The following is a 17468-nucleotide window of genomic DNA, read 5'->3' as shown; positions in this document are numbered from 1 at the left end:
TTGATTTTGTGTAATTGTTCAGTAAAATATTTGCAAAAGTGTTCAAACACTTTAAGGCAAGAGATTGTCTGTCAGCTTCACAAACCGAACATTCAGGAAACGTTAAAAATTCACAAGTCTGCCAGTAGTTTTTATTGATGGTCAAAAATGTGTATTTTTGACTAGTCACCTTTAAAAATTGATGTTCAAACTCGGGAGCAATGCAAACATTAAAAACACTGTAAGCAGCTTGGAAGTTGTATATCAGAGAGGCTGATGGATACGTTAAGCCACCTCTGTTGAGAATGTCAAAATATTGAAACAAAGCATCATCAACTTCAATATCCATCGGTCTGTTTTTGCCATCAACCAACCATTGTTTGCATCGTGAACAAGCGACTTTGGCTGCAACCTTTTTTCCAGCATATCCTGTGATGTATAGCAACACAGGTAAAGTGCTCTCATCTAGTGTTGCAGTTATTTTTTCAAAAGGAAAGCTGGAAATCATGGAACAAGCAAGTGCACAACTTTGTTGCAGTGTTGGAGTATCTGAAAACTCAGAGAGATAGGCTGTAACAGGAGTGTCACCGCTTTTGGAATGGAGCTGCAACAATGACTTAATTTTAAGCTTCCGCTCGCTTTCAACAATCTCTTGAATGGAAACCAAACGATTGCAGCCGGACAGCTGACGGTATTGTCCAAAGCGACTTTCTAGCTTGTCGGTTTGAAATTTCCCAGTCAATACAAACTGAAAGTTGTGCTCTTCCAGAAGAAATTTAACTAAGCTGACAAGAGCAACAAGGGTATGGCGGAAAGCCATGTATGTGTCTCTTGTTAAAAATCCCTCCTTTGTTATGGCACATGTTTCGTTCCATTTCTGCAGCCACTCTGCAAGGCTCAAAAGAAATTTAAGTTTGTCATCGTCAATCCTGCATATCGGCATTGCATCCACATTCCGTGTGTTTCGCCCTTTGTAGGGGTGTTGGACATTAACTATTGACCACCACTTGCATATGGTGGAGATGAAAGTGGCAGTTCCTTTCCAATTCTCCAGAATGGAATCTCCTGGACCAAAGCACTGCAATGCTGCTGCATTGTTCTCACAAAAAATGCGAAGAGCGAGTGTAACATTCTGCCTTTCAAGAGAGTGGGGGTGTAGTGCTTTCCAAGTGAGTGAGGGCGCCTTTTTCAATGTACTTTGCAACTCCCGCGAAAAAACTTCCTCTAGATCGCTGAAAGAGGCATACAACGTTTTTCCATTTTCTTGAAAGTGGGGAAAGCAGAAAGTTCTTTTGTAGTTTTTCAAGTTTAGCCAATTGTTTCGCAAGCACTTAAGAATATGCACTGAATCAAACAGAAGAAAGATCTTTTTTGATGGATCACATGGGTTAAGAATGTAAGGGCCTAATTCAGAAAAGCTCTGGCAACCTGACAACAAAGTGAAGAGCTTTTTATTTATTCTATTTCCATCAGAAATGATGCTAACAACAGTGTAGCCAGCATGGTGCAAATTTAACAAGACTGTCTTTGTTGCTTCAGCTAATTTTTCAGCTGACATGGTTTTGGCTGGTAACAAAGTAACTACATCTTTGTTAGAAGAGCATAAGGATGTAATCATAAACGAATGCACACTGGATGCAATCTGGCTAGAATCATCGCATCCTAATATTCTATCATTCTTGAAAGTCAAACAAGGCTTAACATGGATTTCGTCGATAAGCAGGTTGACTAGCAACTCATTTTGCTGTAAATATTTTGCCTTGTTTTTTAAATAAGTTTTATTTTCAGAGCTGGTGCCAGCAGCAAGACTTGAAGTAAGATTACGTAGCCACCTACAACTTGGCAAAGTTAAAAGAGTGTCTCTAACATATACATATCCATTTGGCGATAAAAAATGCAGGGTAAAAGCAGCAATCATGGTGTCGGTCGAAAATCGTCTTTGACAGGGAGGACAAACACTCAAACGTACTTGCTCCAACAAAAAGTTCAGTTTATCTTTAACAGTGTCACAAGCAATGTGCTGTAGAACTTGTTCCACGTGCTCTACAATGGTTTTGTCAGACACCACAGATTGCAGATTTTCAGCGCTGGTGAAACGAGTGATTAAATTCTGAAGCTGGCTCCAGAGAGCCAACCTGCCTTGTTGAAGGTTAAGCCACTCAAGATCTTTCATCAATATTTTAATTTTGCTTTTCCATGCAGTAACCAAAAAAGATTCATCTATACAAACAGCAAAATCCAACTCAGGCCAAAGGTCAGGATTGTGTGAAGGAATAGTAAAAATCATGATAGAGTGCTCTTGTACGTTGACAACAACATGGCTATTCATTTCTTTTACTTTATTTGCAACTTCTTCTTTGAAAGTTGAAAAAGACAGAATTTTATCATTGTTCAAAAACCTTCCTGTTGTTGATTATGCCAGTCTTCATGTTTTTTACGCCGTTTGCTTGGGCTAGATCGGCTATTTCCTGGTATTTCACTGAGGTATGCTGGTAAGTTGGGAAAAATAGTTGGGACAGCACCATCTTGCAGTTTGAAACATTTTCTTGGAAGAACAATATCTGGCTCCCCATTTTTACCAGGAATTGTATCACTTTTTATGACATCATTGTCATTGAAATGTTTTATACAAACCACAGTGTGTTTTGACACTTTCAAATTGCTTCTGGGAATTTTTCTCAACCATAATGAGCTTAAGAAATCATTTTTTGGAAAGCGGAAACATTTTACATGCCCTTCCTCGTGGCTGCTGTCATAGTTCGAAGAACATCCTGGGACACAGCACTTGTTGACCATAATGTGACAGCCTTTATTAAAGTTATGCGTTGTTTTAATGACGATAAAGTTTCAGAAAATTCCTAAAATACATAGCCTAGTTAGAAAACAGAAGATGTTATTAAAAGTGGCTACCACCATCATAACCAAAATTTCACTATTTTCCACTTCAAAATTGGGATTAGTACGATAACCATCCCACAGGCCAAGCCAACAAAGAAAGTCACATGGCAATGTTTCTACTTTCTACGGATATTATTTCTAGTTTGGTTACAACTTATTCAGTATTTTTGCATGCCAGCTTCAATAAAGCTACCGCACCTTGATATAATACCAAAAAATGTAGCTATAAAAAGGTTTTGGCAAAACACTCCTAAAAATTTACTGTTTTAACCTTTCCCAACAGCCGATGGTTACTTTTGAACTGCAGTATCACACGCCTAGTTTATAATCACACCCCCAAGTACAAACTAATAACTTAACTTTAGCACAAACAAACTGAGCAAAAATGCTCAATACCTTGACCCTGCATGTTTTAAAAAACTATTTGTAGGTTGCCCATAAAGCTAGCATTATCAGTGCATCACCAGACAGTACAAAAACATGCAAACTGTGAGTCTAAAATGCAAATCAACTAACAAAACAAGATTACTGTTTCACCACTTTCAATAATGTAATCAAAGGCTACTGGTAAACTACAGCAGCCTACCCTTTCATTTCGCCATTAGTTTAAACTTAAAATGAATTCTGAAAACTCCAAACAACAACTTCGATCTTTCAAACAACTGGTCTCTGGTCTACACAGTACACTCTACTGAATATTTAGCTCTTTAAAACGTTGCCATTGTCTGGTAGAAGAGCTGCCAGATCAAAATTAGGTCATAATTAGAATCAGATCAAATTAAAATCGAAACTTTTAATTTAACAAGTTTTAGAAAAAAGCCAAGCCGTAATTTTTTCATCCAAACGCTTTAAAAAAGCCATATTTCAGCATTTTGTCTTAAAAAAAAGTTTTTGTTTTTAATAGACTTCTGCTATAATTGGCACATCTTGTGTTTTGTTATGATGGTCAGAAATAAAAACAAACTGAACCGGCAACTCTGTCTGGCACAACTAGCATTGCAAACCGCGCAAGCGTGATTCGCATTGAACAAGCGTTCTGAACAGTAAGCCTCTGAGGATTGCGCAATCCTCATGAGTGACAACCGCTTCCAGGCCTGTAAAGTTAAAGAAGGTCTTGACTGTAGCCTACTGTTTCAGCAGATTCAGCAGATTTGCTGATCGCATGAGCGACTTGAAGGTATTCCAGTGGTTTGCTTAGCTGTAGAGGTGGCAACGCGAATCTTTTGTTGTAAACCGAAGTATTTTTCCACAGGGGCGGGTTTAGTCTGATGGAGGGCCCGGGGCACTTTCAGATCGGGGGCCCCTTGCAAAAAATATTAAAAACTATCTCTACGTCTACAGTAGCATTAAACCAGCACTGCACTGCACTACACAGCATTTTGCAGAAACTTCAAAGGCTGAAAGAAAAAAATATACCACAATAATTACATTTTTTCACATGGGGGCCTTTCAAAACGGGAGCCCGAGTCACCTGCACCTGGATGGTGTAACCGATCGTTTGTTCAAGATAAGACCTCTGCTTGATGAATTTCTCCACAATGTTCAGGAAGTCTATTGTCCACAGAAGCACATCTCTGTGGATGAATCTATGCTGAAATTTCACGGCAGGCTAAAGTTCAAGCAATACAATCTTTCCAAGAGGGCACGGTTTGGACTAAAGCTGTTACGACTCTATGAATCATGTGGGAGTATGTGTGGATACACCTGGAATTTCAAACAATACAGTGGCCAGGATCGAGACAGTGCTGTACCAGCAAGTACAAACGTGGTCATAAATTTATGCCATGATTTACTTGGAAAAGGTTATTATCTTTTTATCGATAACTGGTACAGCAGTCCACAGCTATTTTGCACATTGCTGCAAAACAAAACCCACACAGTTGGTACAGTTAGGCTGAACCGAAAGCACATGCCAAGCAATCTTTCGGGAAAAAAATTAAAAAGAGGAGAGCACGTGTTCAAGACAGCAAATGGTGTGATGGCAATGGTGTGGACAGGTGCGGATTTAGGGGGGCAGAGGGTGCAGGTCCCCCGGGCCCCTCTTTTGAAGGGCCCTTCGACGTGGAAAAAATGTGATTTTGTGTTATTTTTGTTTTCCTTTCAGCCTTTGAAGTTTCTGCAAAATGCTGTGCAGTGCTAGATTAATGCTACTGCAGAGGTAGAGGTGGTTTTTCGCGCCGTTGGTGCAAAAAATTTTTTTGTACGGAGCCCTCCGATCTAAAAGTGCCTCGGGCCCCCCATCAGCTAAATCCAGCCCTGGGTGTGGAAGGACGTAAAGATGTTCTACGTGGCATCCATCAGAACTATGTCCAACAGGTAAAACAAACCTCAATGGAAATCCCATCTTAAAACCCACTTGTGTGATTTCGTACAATCAAGGGATGGGGGAGTTGATCGTTCAGATCAGCTTTTAGCAACCTGCCGCTCTGTAGGAAAGCACACAAGGTGGTACAAAAAGTTGTTTTTTATATAGTGGACATAGCATTGGTGAATTCATTTCTGCTATTCAAAATGCTCCATCAAGAGCACGGACGATTGACTTTGCCAAACTTCAAAGTCATGCTAGCCCTTGAGATGTTGGAATCAGCAGAAATTCCAGAGTACCTAAACCCTGGCCGAAAAAGATCTTTTCCCACCCCTGACCGTCTCAGAGCTGAAGATGGACATTTTTGGCTTTCATTTTTCCAAGTGTTCGTTTATTTCGATGTAAAATCAAATGTCAATCACTGACAATGTTCGCCTTTATACAAGACAACACTGCTGTTCTTATTTTTGAAAGTGTTCGTTTATTTCGATGTAAAATCAAATGTCAGTCACTGAAAATGTTTGCTTTAATACAAGACACCACTGCTGCATTCATTTTACAATTTTTTTTTTAATTTTAATGCAAAATTAAATGTCAATCACTGAAAAGATTTGCTTTTATACAAGACACTACTTTTTGTACAAGACAGTCAAAATGCAGAAACGCGAGAAAAAAAAGAAAAAAATGCCGTTTACCGCGTCACGATCACGGCGCGCGAATGCCGATGGGAAGTGGCTAAATTAAGCAGAAAGTCACCGTTTCTTCAGTAATGCGACCAGTCAGCGGTAGCCAATCGATGTAGTGGTTCTTACAATATAGAAGGACGCTACCTCCGTGGCTCGTTCTCAAGGTTGTTTCAAGGAATTGCTTTTTGCCGTTATAAAAATTGCATTCATACATCTCACATAGTTTTGTTTAACTGACTAATTTTTGAGGTGTTAGTATAATTAAGTCGTTCAAAGTTAGCTTTACTACCCTTATTTCAAACATTGATTGGTACAGCCTGGAACCAATTCACTTAAACCGAAATTTTAGGTTTTTTAAGACGTATAATTCACCTGAATCTCATCTTTCAAACTTGTATTTTTCAGGAACTGTCACTAGCATCTGGCAGTGGCAGTGGTATGTCTTCCGGATCATCAATTCATGTCGGACAAGCTGATAACAGCATACTTGGAGCTGGAACAGTTGTTCAGAATCCAACGTGTAACGTCACCATCAATCAAAATTACCCTGAGCCAGGTAAGATAACTTTTGTGCTGACAAATGCTTTGAAAGGAAGATCTTTTATTTTATGGGTTTATTTTGCTCTGTATTAATCGGAAATTCATAGAATCCAGTACGAGTTGTTTAACTACCAAACAAGCTGAGGATACTTTATGCAAAATCACGTCATTTACAAGCCCTCCTACAAGTAATTTACAAGTCATTTACAAGGCTACAAACTCCATTGTGTGACTGGCAGGCGCGGATGCAACGATGATTATTATCAAACCACCAAAACTTTTGCAAATTTAACCTTTTTTGTGCATAAAACGTGTTATTTAAAAAAAAATTTACAGGTTTCAACACTTAAACATGAAGCTTTATATTTCTGAGTTGTATTTCAAGGGTTCTTAAGCTTTTTCTCTTTAAATGCTTGATACTAATATATTTTCTAAACCTGTAAGTTTTATTTAATTTAAATTGTGTACGTAAATTCACATTCTCATTGCAAGGTAACAAACTGCAAATTGCTTCAAACCAATTTTGTAGAATTCACGAGCACAACTTTTACTTGTTTCTTCTTCAAAACGTTTTTTTTTTTTTTTGTTTTTTAATGGCTTTTCCAAGAAGAACTATGTGTCGTCACATAAAACCTAACAACAGTGATCTTTCTAAAATGAATTATGCAAATCAAGACATCATAACTTAACTTAACAACAATGATCTTAACCCTTTGCTTTTCAACGTTTTTTTGGAAGTTAACTGCTCAAGGGGGGGCCGTTTTTGGATCAAATTCAATCAGCTGTTACGTGTTATCCGCTGGTGCTATTTCAACAGAAGTTGCACTGGTGTGAAAGTAAATCATTTGTCTATAAGTTTGAAAAATCATTATTTTAAAATTTTATATGTTAAGCTTGATATTTCAATTTTTGCAAAGGTACTCAAAAACGACAATTTTGATTTAACTTGCCGCTATTTAATTACCGTGCTAATCCGATTTCATGCAAACTTCTGAATAACAAAGAGCTCGATCAACCGCACGAAGTGTGTGTGCTGTGTGCCGAATAATTGCATTGATAAAGATTTACGACTTGCCAGCAAATCTTATTGCAGGCTGTACTCACTGATTCTGAAATAGTTACAATCAGAGTAACATTGTTACACGAATTTGAAAAATAACAAAACTGCGTTTGTTGTCTTACATTTTTATCCTAAACTAATGCATTCCGAAACTCATGGCTAGCTTCTAGTTTTATGGAACTAAATTTCTCATAAGTAACACCTTAGCCTGCTTGAATAGCTGTTTACATCTTCGTTTGTGTATTTTAGGTCTACAATTGCGTTTGTAGTATGAATATTTTTAGTAGAGAGAAGACAATTGAACAAGTTGTTGAAATTATCTGAAATTTCTAAGTTCAAATTAGGCGCTTTTGGAATTGTGGATTTGTGTCAAGTCGCATCACAAATATCATGCAGGCTACATCATAAGTCATTTCGCTTACGGGTGTTTATAAACATGACTCATAAATTACATCCACAAAAAATACATCAACAAAGCTAAGTTCGAAGCTCACTTTTTATTGAAGATTGTGTCAATCAATTTGACATAACATTTTTAGTCCGCCAGCGTCGAAACAATGCAACAGCAAATTGAGGAACATGCGTAAACAAAAGAAATGTGAAATAACCCACAGTCAGCAAATCTACATAAATTTAACGTTTACAAATGTTGAATCAATGTAAAAGGACTGGATTGCTGACTGGGTCCTTATTGTTTGAAGCACAAAAAATACGCGTAAAGGCGACAACATCAGCAAGGCAGCGATTATGTTTCTGGCCAAAAAAAGAAATTAACTTTTGACTTCAAAGATAAAAATGATTATAACGAAGCTTCAAAGTTTGTTGTAAAAACTATTGCAGAGATACAATAAACATAATCATTTTGTGCCAGATTGTGAGAAGACTTCCTAGATTCTTTCCAACCATTTGCATGATTGCAAATTATTTTCTATAACTTTATATTGCCAAAAAATGGCTTCTTTGTTGAAACAACGTGGCTACAATTCTATCAAAAATTCTTAGGCCGACTACATTGAAGTAATGAAATTTTTTTTGTGAAACTAGGCCAGTAAAATGTGCGATAAAGACTGCCATGACATTTTTGTCACAGCAACAAGATAGCCTATGTGAAGTTGCTAGTAACATTAAGAATTAAATCATCAAATGATATAAGAAAAGATGTTTGAATGGTCTTGGTCGCAGACATAAATATTTCTAGCACTAGTTGTAACTAGTCCTAGAATCCATAAACATCCTAATTCCTAAGTTTCGGTATTCAAACATAAACATTACCGCTTTGCCGTTCTCAACATTTATTTACAGTATAGGCTATTTGATTTTTGGGCCGAAAACGTCACACAATTCAACAATGGTTAAGCAGGTTACTGCTAAACGTTGCTGTTTACAAGTTACTTGTGCATCTGATTACAAAACAATTCGTTCTGTTGTTCACGGCAAATGTCACCGATTTTCAGCAAAACGTAGGCTTCGATCAATACATGAGGTCGGCCTATACTCGAGTATGTACGGTAGAAAATTATGATACATTAGTAACAAGTTGATCAAATTCCAGTTTGTAGAAGTTGAAAACTCCGTTTGTTTTAATAATTTTAGAACCTATTTCGATTTTTTTTTAATTCCATTTTCAATGGGCCATAACTAAAAAGTATTAACCATATTTTTTTCAAATTAGCACTATTTTATTCAGAAAATTGAGCTCTACAGCTGCTGTATAAATTTTCGTAAAAATCCGTGACTATGGTGACAAAATGGAAAACTTTTGGATGATTTCATAAAGAATGACCCATTTGCTTTTTCAATTTGATTATTTGAATTATTTTGAAAGACAGAGCTTCAAGTGAACCTTTAGTGGAAGATATGAGCTTACCTTGATTGTAAGCGATGCTGAAAAGTTAAAAACCAAACTTAATTTCATCATCGCATTGTCGCCTATTTCATACCAGGCATCAGTTTAACCCAAGCCAGGTCATGGCATCAAGCCATCGATGTTTTTATACGTTAAACTCATGTCAATTCGATACGCGATCATTAATCGTCAAAGTAATATTTTGTCTACTTACAGGACCAGCACAGCAGCAACTGACTTATCATGATAACCGACAGTATCATACAACGATCTACAATTTACCAGAGCAAATTAAAGTTCCATCTGGAGATGAAGGTTTGTGCTGTTTATGTTTAATAAAAATAGTGCAATTGTTAAAGTGTGAGAACATTGAGTTTAATGAAAAAACTAGAGTATAGGAATTAGGAAGTTTACAAGCTGTTGTTAGGTTGTGAAGAAAGTGGCGCTCTTCCCGGGTATCAGCACAAGGCTGAGCACCAGGGATGGAGGAACCACGTGGGCCTCGTGGGCCTGGGCCCACCTACTTTATTTTCTGGGTGGGCCTGGCCCACCCACTTTTGAAAGCCAAATTTCTTTGAAAAGGTAGTGAAAACGGCAAATTAGAGAAGGAGTTCCAAAAAAAAAGCTCTTTACTCATTTGAAACACACTGGTTTGATTGCACAAGCCAACAAAAAAAATTTGGCACAAAAGGTGAGAGTCATTTTAGAGTATTTTAGGGCCCCTGATGCCGAAAATGCACTTAGTTTTTTTCGAATTTTTGAAACTACCAGGAATTGAATTTCGAACCAAGATTACATTCTTCCGTAACAAGGATAAAATTTTAAGCAGCTACTTTATTGAAGAACACAACTTTGTATTCTGTAATTATATAAATGGCCTTCGTAGGCTACCTTGATGGGTGTTGCTCAGTATTGTAAGCCTACCATAATAAAGAATTGCGTTTGTTCATCGATGGCTATGTTTTGATGATAAGCAAAACAATGTACCGTATGTAGTTATTTTGTATTCCACTTAGTATCTTAGTTAGTAGGCCTAAGTCTGATACTGTTGAAGTCAACAAATATATTAACGCAAAGCACAAGTTATATATTCTACATCTTGTATCCTAAGGCTTGCTTCACGTCGTATTTTGATTGTTACTAGGCCAGTAAACGTTAAATAGCCGTTTATTTGGGTTGTAATCAACATGATTGGTTTCAAATGGCGTTTATACAACTCAGAAATGTGCCTGGGATTACTTTCAGTTGTGTCAATATAATAAACGACACGACGTTAGATCTATGTAGGGACTCAAAATTGCAAAAGAAATGTTTTTGCTGTAGGCTATCTTAAAAACTAGAACCAATTCGAAAAAAACAAGTGCATTTTCGGAATCAGGAGCCTTGAAATACCCTAAAATAACTCTCCCATACCGTGCCTTTAAAAAAAAAAGTTTTTTGTTTGTCTGTGTTATCTTTGATAGCTCAATGATGAAATCTAATCTTCAAACTTTTCTGTTGAGCCCACTGTTGATGGGCAGCACGTGTGGGTGTGGTTGCGTGTGATTGGTGGAGCAATCTATAAATCAATCTAATTCTTCTCCAAGGTTAAAACAATGATATCATTACATACTATGCAGTGCATGCACGTAGGCCTACTGTGTAATGCTGCAGATTATTTCTCCCAGGTTGGTTTTATAACTGTGTGTGTATTTTGCCTTTTTATTTGTGTGTACATCGGCATATTTTGTACAGCGCTATGGAGCAATTTAACAATTTTGTAATTTGTTTGACCAAATCGGGCCCAAAAACGGAAATTTTTCGGTGGTTGGCACAAAAGGCAATCATGAAAACACAATGTATAAGCGATTGGAAGTATTAGAAATGCAGCAATGCTATGGGGGGTCTGGGGGGCGAAGCCCCCCAAAAGTTTGATCAACTTTGAGTGCTACGGCTTTGGGCCCACCTACTTTTAAAATGGTTCCTCCATCCCTGCTGAGCACTCACTAGTACAGCAAGCAGTTGCGATTCGCTAACCATAACGGTGTAGCTTCCACGCTAGCCATTCAAACCATCCAATCAACTATAATTATGTTTCTCGGCAGCAAATTTGTAGCAAAGTGTATTCGACCGCCGCTTTTGTGGCAAGAATACGGTGCGATACTGATGAGCCCAGCCCCATGGGCGAAACACGTGTCTATCGCTGTCAATTCTTGCTACAAATCGGCTACCGAGAAACATGCTATTAGTTTATTATGGAAAAAATAGATAGACACAGAATGTCGACATCTCGCTTCGTTTCTAAGGTATGTTGTTTTCTCTCATTCCTCTCATTCACTATGTAACACAAAGTTTGTCCTTGCGTTAAAACTAATATTTTCTGATTTAATATGGCCTAAATCAACAAAAATGAGCATTCATAAAGTTCAAACTTCGGTTTTGACTTAATGAGATTCATTTATTGGACTTTCTGGCTAATTGTGCCTTTTTAATGCAATGGCTCCCACTATATCTTTGTAAATCAATATAAAGAAGTTAAATCTAAGATTATTTATTGTTGTTTGTGTTGTCATTCTAAAATAATGACGATAAACGTTGTTTCAGAGATTCTTTAAATACATAAACAAGACAAAAACATGTATCGAACGCAATTTTAATGTAGGCTACAAACACGATAGAAGACCTAAAGGCCTGAATACCATGCTACAGGCCTTTGGTCAAAATTATTACAAACAAACTTATACGTCGTCACTTAAAGCACTTACAACTTATAACATAATTACAAAGAAATGTGTTTTTTTAGATTGGCGATGATATATAAGTTTTCTTTCATTTAAACCAAGGGTCTCAAACTCAAATTGCTCTGAGGGCCAAATGAACACTTGTAAATCGACTCGAGGGCCGCACCACACAATAAGAAGTCAATTGTCTCTCCGTTAGCTCAGTGGTTACGCGCTGCGCTTAAGATCAAGCGGCGCTGGTTCGGCTCTCGGGGTGTGCACTTGAGCAACACACTTCAGTACTGCTCTCCATTCAGCGGCACCCAATGGATGGAATAATTCTCGACAACAACACTTCAACAATCGAAAAACTTCACTCTGCCAATCTCGGCAAACGGGCCTGCGTCAAAAGCCTTTACAAGTTTGCGAAACTACCAGGAATAACCAATCAAGGCTTTGTTAGTCCAAGGGTAAAGATTCAAAACAAACCAATAAACAAAATAACACGGTGAAAACGCAATAAAAAAGATACTGTACAGTAGTAAGAACATACCAAGAACGTTACATCGCAAGAAAAATTAGTAAGAACAAAGAGATGGAAAAACACTGTACCAACGTAAAAAAAACGAAAAAGAAAAAACAGAAAACACGTAAACGAAACGACGGACTCGGAGAGCTAAAATCTTGCAATCAACTTTCAAAAAACGCGGATAAAACTAAACTGTTGAAGAATTGACTTCAGCAAGTGCCAAAGTTACTAGGCCTGCTGTATTTCAATTATGACACAATAAGTGAATAAGCAATGTGATTGCGATGTAACAATACGAGTTTCCCCGTACGCAAAATGGCGCGACAGTAGTGTTAAAAAGTCGTAAGAAGTTTGATGACCATTTTCAGGTTTTTTGAGCATTTTATCTTTCTATATAGAAAAATATGTACTGTGATTATAAAGTATTTCAAAGTTTAAAAATGTATCGCAGGCCGCATCAAAAGTCCTCGAGGGCCGCATGCGGGCCGCGTGTTTGAGACCCTTGATTTAAACGGTTCATACGTGGTCCTCTATCATACTTTCATTGTAGGCCAACTGGCCTTTATGTAGCGTTCCTCAAAAACCTGATATCTTGATCAAATCTTTCACCTTGTTTCTCTTAGGAATCGCCCTTTTTATCTTTGAATTGATCAAGGTGAGCATGTAGTGCGTGTAGTTTCAGTGACACCTTGCATCCCATATACTAATACGCATCCCTGAGTTGATCAAAAAGCACCCTGTAGTTCTCTGTCTTGTGATTGCCCAAAAATCTGTTAACTACAGACATGAAACAGGTCCAAGCTGTCTGTTAAACTTCAGACTGCGTCTCGATTAGAAAAATAAATGGAGTTTATCAGTCGCTTCCCTGCAGACCTCGTAAATACTTCAGCTTTGGTTTTTGCATCTTGCAGCTTTTAAAACAGCTCTTTAATTGTAGAAATAAGTAGCTCAGCATTGGACTTTGTCAATGATAATTTTCCGACACTATCGTTTATATCTTTTTTTATTTGCGGTTGTAAGGGCGCTTTTCACCAGTAACTCGGAGTTGAAGACAAGACAAACACACTGTGTAGGGTTGCATCTCGCAAAGCAGTAAATGTGAATAAATTGCTCAAGTAAGGTATGCGACTGCAAAAATGCTCAGCCTTTTTGTTCCATCACAAAATAAAAACCTTGCAAGGCTTTGTGTGCAAACAGAATCCAGTTGTTACTTAATTATACCCATTATTAGGTAACTATTGCTGGAAGCAGCTGACAGTAAATTTTCAACGTTATGTATATGCCTATTTTCATAAGAAATGAGAAAAAATTCAAACTAATCTGAGGAACACAAACCTGAAGTTATTGTGGTACAATAAAGCTTTTTTGTATTTTTTTGGCAAAAGTAATCAGAAAATAGCAATTATTTCCCAAGGACAATTTTTTTTTCTTTTTTTGTTACACTGTGTTATTTGTTATTATTTTCAAACAATGAATGAAGCGCCAAAGACACTGTATATGAGAAGCGCCTACCAAACGACTCTACTGTTACCACTTGGCAAGTGGCTCTTTACCATCCCATCCCGGCCATCCCAAATTACCATTTGAGATGGCCGCATTGGGATGAAACGAGCACAGGACGTAACGAAACGGTTTGAGATTCGAAACGAAATTTTTAACTAAGAAAATTATTTCGAAACGAAACGAAGATTTTTTATTTCCAACAGCCCTGTTTGGAAACATGGTGGTTTGGAAAAATTGCTAAAATTTCTTTAATTTACAATTAACAAAATCCTTCACAAACGTTTTGAGTATTCTATTGACAATATATGAAACTCTGAACCTGAATCGTTACTGTACTTGGCTGTATATGTTCGGACTCTTTATCAAACTCTCAGTTTGCTTTGTTGAAACAAAAATACTCAAAATCTAAACAAGAGAGGTTACCAGCAAAACCATTCGACACTTCCCAACAATTTTTGATTGTTGAAAAATAAGTTACCCAAAGTCTAATCAAACAAGCAAATTCAAAACTGCTTTGAAACTTAACGCCTTAAACTTAATTTAATAATTTTATTAAGGCTCAACACAAGAATTGGAAAAACTGCAAAAAGCAACTCGCAAACAATTTCATTCCAAATATGACGTTGATCTTTCCAACTTTGACGTTTCTTCAGAGGGTTTTCCAGAAATTTATCCTGAAATGCTTCAAGTTGATTTTTACCAAGGCAAGCCCATTCCTGATGATGACAAGTACAATCCCACAAGTCAAAAATTTGAGTTATCTGGATCTGCCCGACCAGTGACAATCGATCAATTAGTTTTTGATATTCAAACCAACACTTTTGTGTCGGTTATCGGATATCCTGGGTCAGGAAAAACAACCCTATCGAAACGCCTGGCAAGACGACTTGCTAAAAGTGAGGATGCTCTTGTTCTCAGGAAGCTTTTTATGGACATGAATGACCACAACACACGATTGACATTGAAAGAGTTTCTACTGGGAGATTGCAACTACGACTTAAGCAACGAGGAAAAGAATTCTGTTTTTAAATGGATCACCGCCAATCCGGAAAACTGCTTCATCATTCTAGATGGATTTGATCAGTTGAATTGGAACCTGACAGCAAATGTAAAGGTATCCAGTTACAATACTCTACTCAACTATTGGGAACTTTTATCCAATCTTTGTTTGGGAAAAGCTCTTCAAAACTGTCACTTGATATTCACTTCTCGACCACATGCTATGCTCAAGATTCCTCAAAGATGTCGGCCCAAACGCACTTACCTCATTGGTGATCTGACTTATGGCAATATGAAGACGTTATTCGACGCCCTAGTCAACGACCAACAACAATCCAAGATTATTTGGACCGAACTTACTGTAAAAACTCCTCATTTAAAGTCCATATGCCACAACCCTCTCATGCTGCAACTCTACGTGAGAGCATATCTTGGTTCGTCACAACTTACCGATATCTCCACGATGACCAGAATTTTTCATATTGTATTGCTAAATCTTAAAAACTCAGAACATGCTCTTTCTACATCTGATGATGTTGTCATCAAACTTTCGAAAATCGCGTATGAAGCAACAAAAAAAGGAACCGTGTTAATCACAACAGAGGATCTTATAAAGGAAAGTCTCACCAGTCAGTTAGTTCAAGATCTTGTCGTCACTCTAATGGGAGCAAACAGAGAATATGCACTTCTAGAAGGGCAACATCGCTTATATTTCAGTCACCAGACCTTTCAGGAGTACTTCAGTGCTTTGTACATCTGTCGAGAAATGCCATTATCTGACTTTAAATTTTTCGTTCAAAATAACTTGCTGAAGGACCACTGGTCTGTGGTTGTCCAATTTACGGCCGGACTCCTTTTGGATCCGTTCATGAACAAAGGTAAATTTATATTTTATCAACAGACTATTCATCATAAAACTAACAACAAATTATATTATCGCGTTTTCTTTTCATTATAATAAGTTAAGATATGATTTATCAACTTTATGGGAAATATCATTGCAATAAGTTATACTCCTTAGACAAACTTTAATTAACAAATAGATCATTATGCCTTGATGTCATTTTATAAAAAAGTTATAGTACTAACAACAACTCTTTTATTTAATTTACAGATCTGTCCAGCTCTGCGAGTAACCAGCTCTCTTCAGATGAATCTACGTCAGCAGTGACGCAATCATCAACACCTTCGTCGTCACAGATTGCATCAAGTAAGAATATCAGCTTGAAATTTTGTGATATAGTTATTATATATTACTTATGTTAATTACCTTTGAGAACCACTGGGCTAGACGATTGTTCATATGTGCCGACAATCTTTATATCCCTGCGCTTCCACCACGCAGCTGTTTTAAGCGCAGTGTGTTTCATAGTGGGGAATGGTTTGCGTATGAGCATTAACATTACATCAAGAGCAAGAAATTTATTTGTTTTGCTTTTTCAACAACGTATTCCGTTTTTACGTATCAATCAAGCACTGCGGTCAACCAACCTCCTTCAGTAGAATCTACGTCAGCAATGACGCAATTGTCAGCTCAATCAACATTTCAGACGTCACAAATCGCCTCAAGTAGAAATATAGTTTAGATCGTTAGATCAGCGGTCCCCAAAGTCTGGCTCGAAGTGATTACTTTTGTGCGTATTGCATTTTCTCAATACGTAAAATAACCTACCCACCGACGCTGATAAAATGGCGAACTTGAACATTACTGAAAAAGGTCGGGGACAGGTAGTCTAGACGAGGGGTCCGTAAATACTTGTTGGCGCGACCCAAAAAACAATCGTTTGAAATCTTTGCCACCCAAACGTTTCAGAAGCAATTTAATATCAATAATTCAATAATTTCAATACGGCCGTCCCCGCTTATTAAGCCTACATCTGGACCGAACGATTTTTGGCTTATTAACCCTCTTATTAACCCAATAAACCATCTTGTTTGTTGTTAATTTTACTTTCAATTTCATCAGATGAACGTAGCAACTAGTGCTAGAAACGATAATTGTCCTGATGAACACCCAAACTTTTTCAGTATTATTAAGCGGGGGACAATTTTCTACCACTCCTAAACCTTCAGTAATTCCGGAATGGACCTAATTGGGCTTAATAAGTAGGTGGACCTATTAACCGTGCGCTTCGTCGTATAAGCCTCTGGAGCCAAGGGTTTATTCTTTTACCACCCCAGACTCACGATGTTCCCGGAATACACTGGAAGGCTACTAGAGAACAGTCAGTCTTTGATTTCATCATCCATGACGCGTAGACCTTCCACTCCGTTAGGTGGCTTGAAGATGGTACAGTCATGCGGTCTGTTCCTCGGCACCACATTCACAGGAGGAGGAAGAGTCGTTTCCCCATTAGTGCATGATTGAGCAGAAAAGCCCGACGCCGTACGGAGACGGTTGAGGCGCACCCATGCCTGTCTCTG

General features: G+C 37.7%; 1 protein-coding gene across 1 annotated transcript in view; it reads left to right on the top strand.

The window, feature by feature from the left end:
* LOC145772859 (uncharacterized) overlaps positions 1-17468 on the top strand; it is a 77252-nt gene that overhangs the window by 442 nt on the left and 59342 nt on the right. The window contains exons 2-5 of the mRNA XM_082584741.1: positions 6274-6424; positions 9531-9629; positions 14603-15922; positions 16159-16254. Coding sequence (XP_082440867.1) covers positions 6274-6424; positions 9531-9629; positions 14603-15922; positions 16159-16254 — 1666 coding nt within the window. The remainder of the gene's footprint in view (positions 1-6273; positions 6425-9530; positions 9630-14602; positions 15923-16158; positions 16255-17468) is intronic.

This window comes from Aplidium turbinatum, chromosome 6 (genome assembly GCF_918807975.1).
Source record: "Aplidium turbinatum chromosome 6, kaAplTurb1.1, whole genome shotgun sequence".
NCBI classification, from domain to species: domain Eukaryota; kingdom Metazoa; phylum Chordata; class Ascidiacea; order Aplousobranchia; family Polyclinidae; genus Aplidium; species Aplidium turbinatum.
This window is presented reverse-complemented; position numbering and strand designations above follow the sequence as displayed.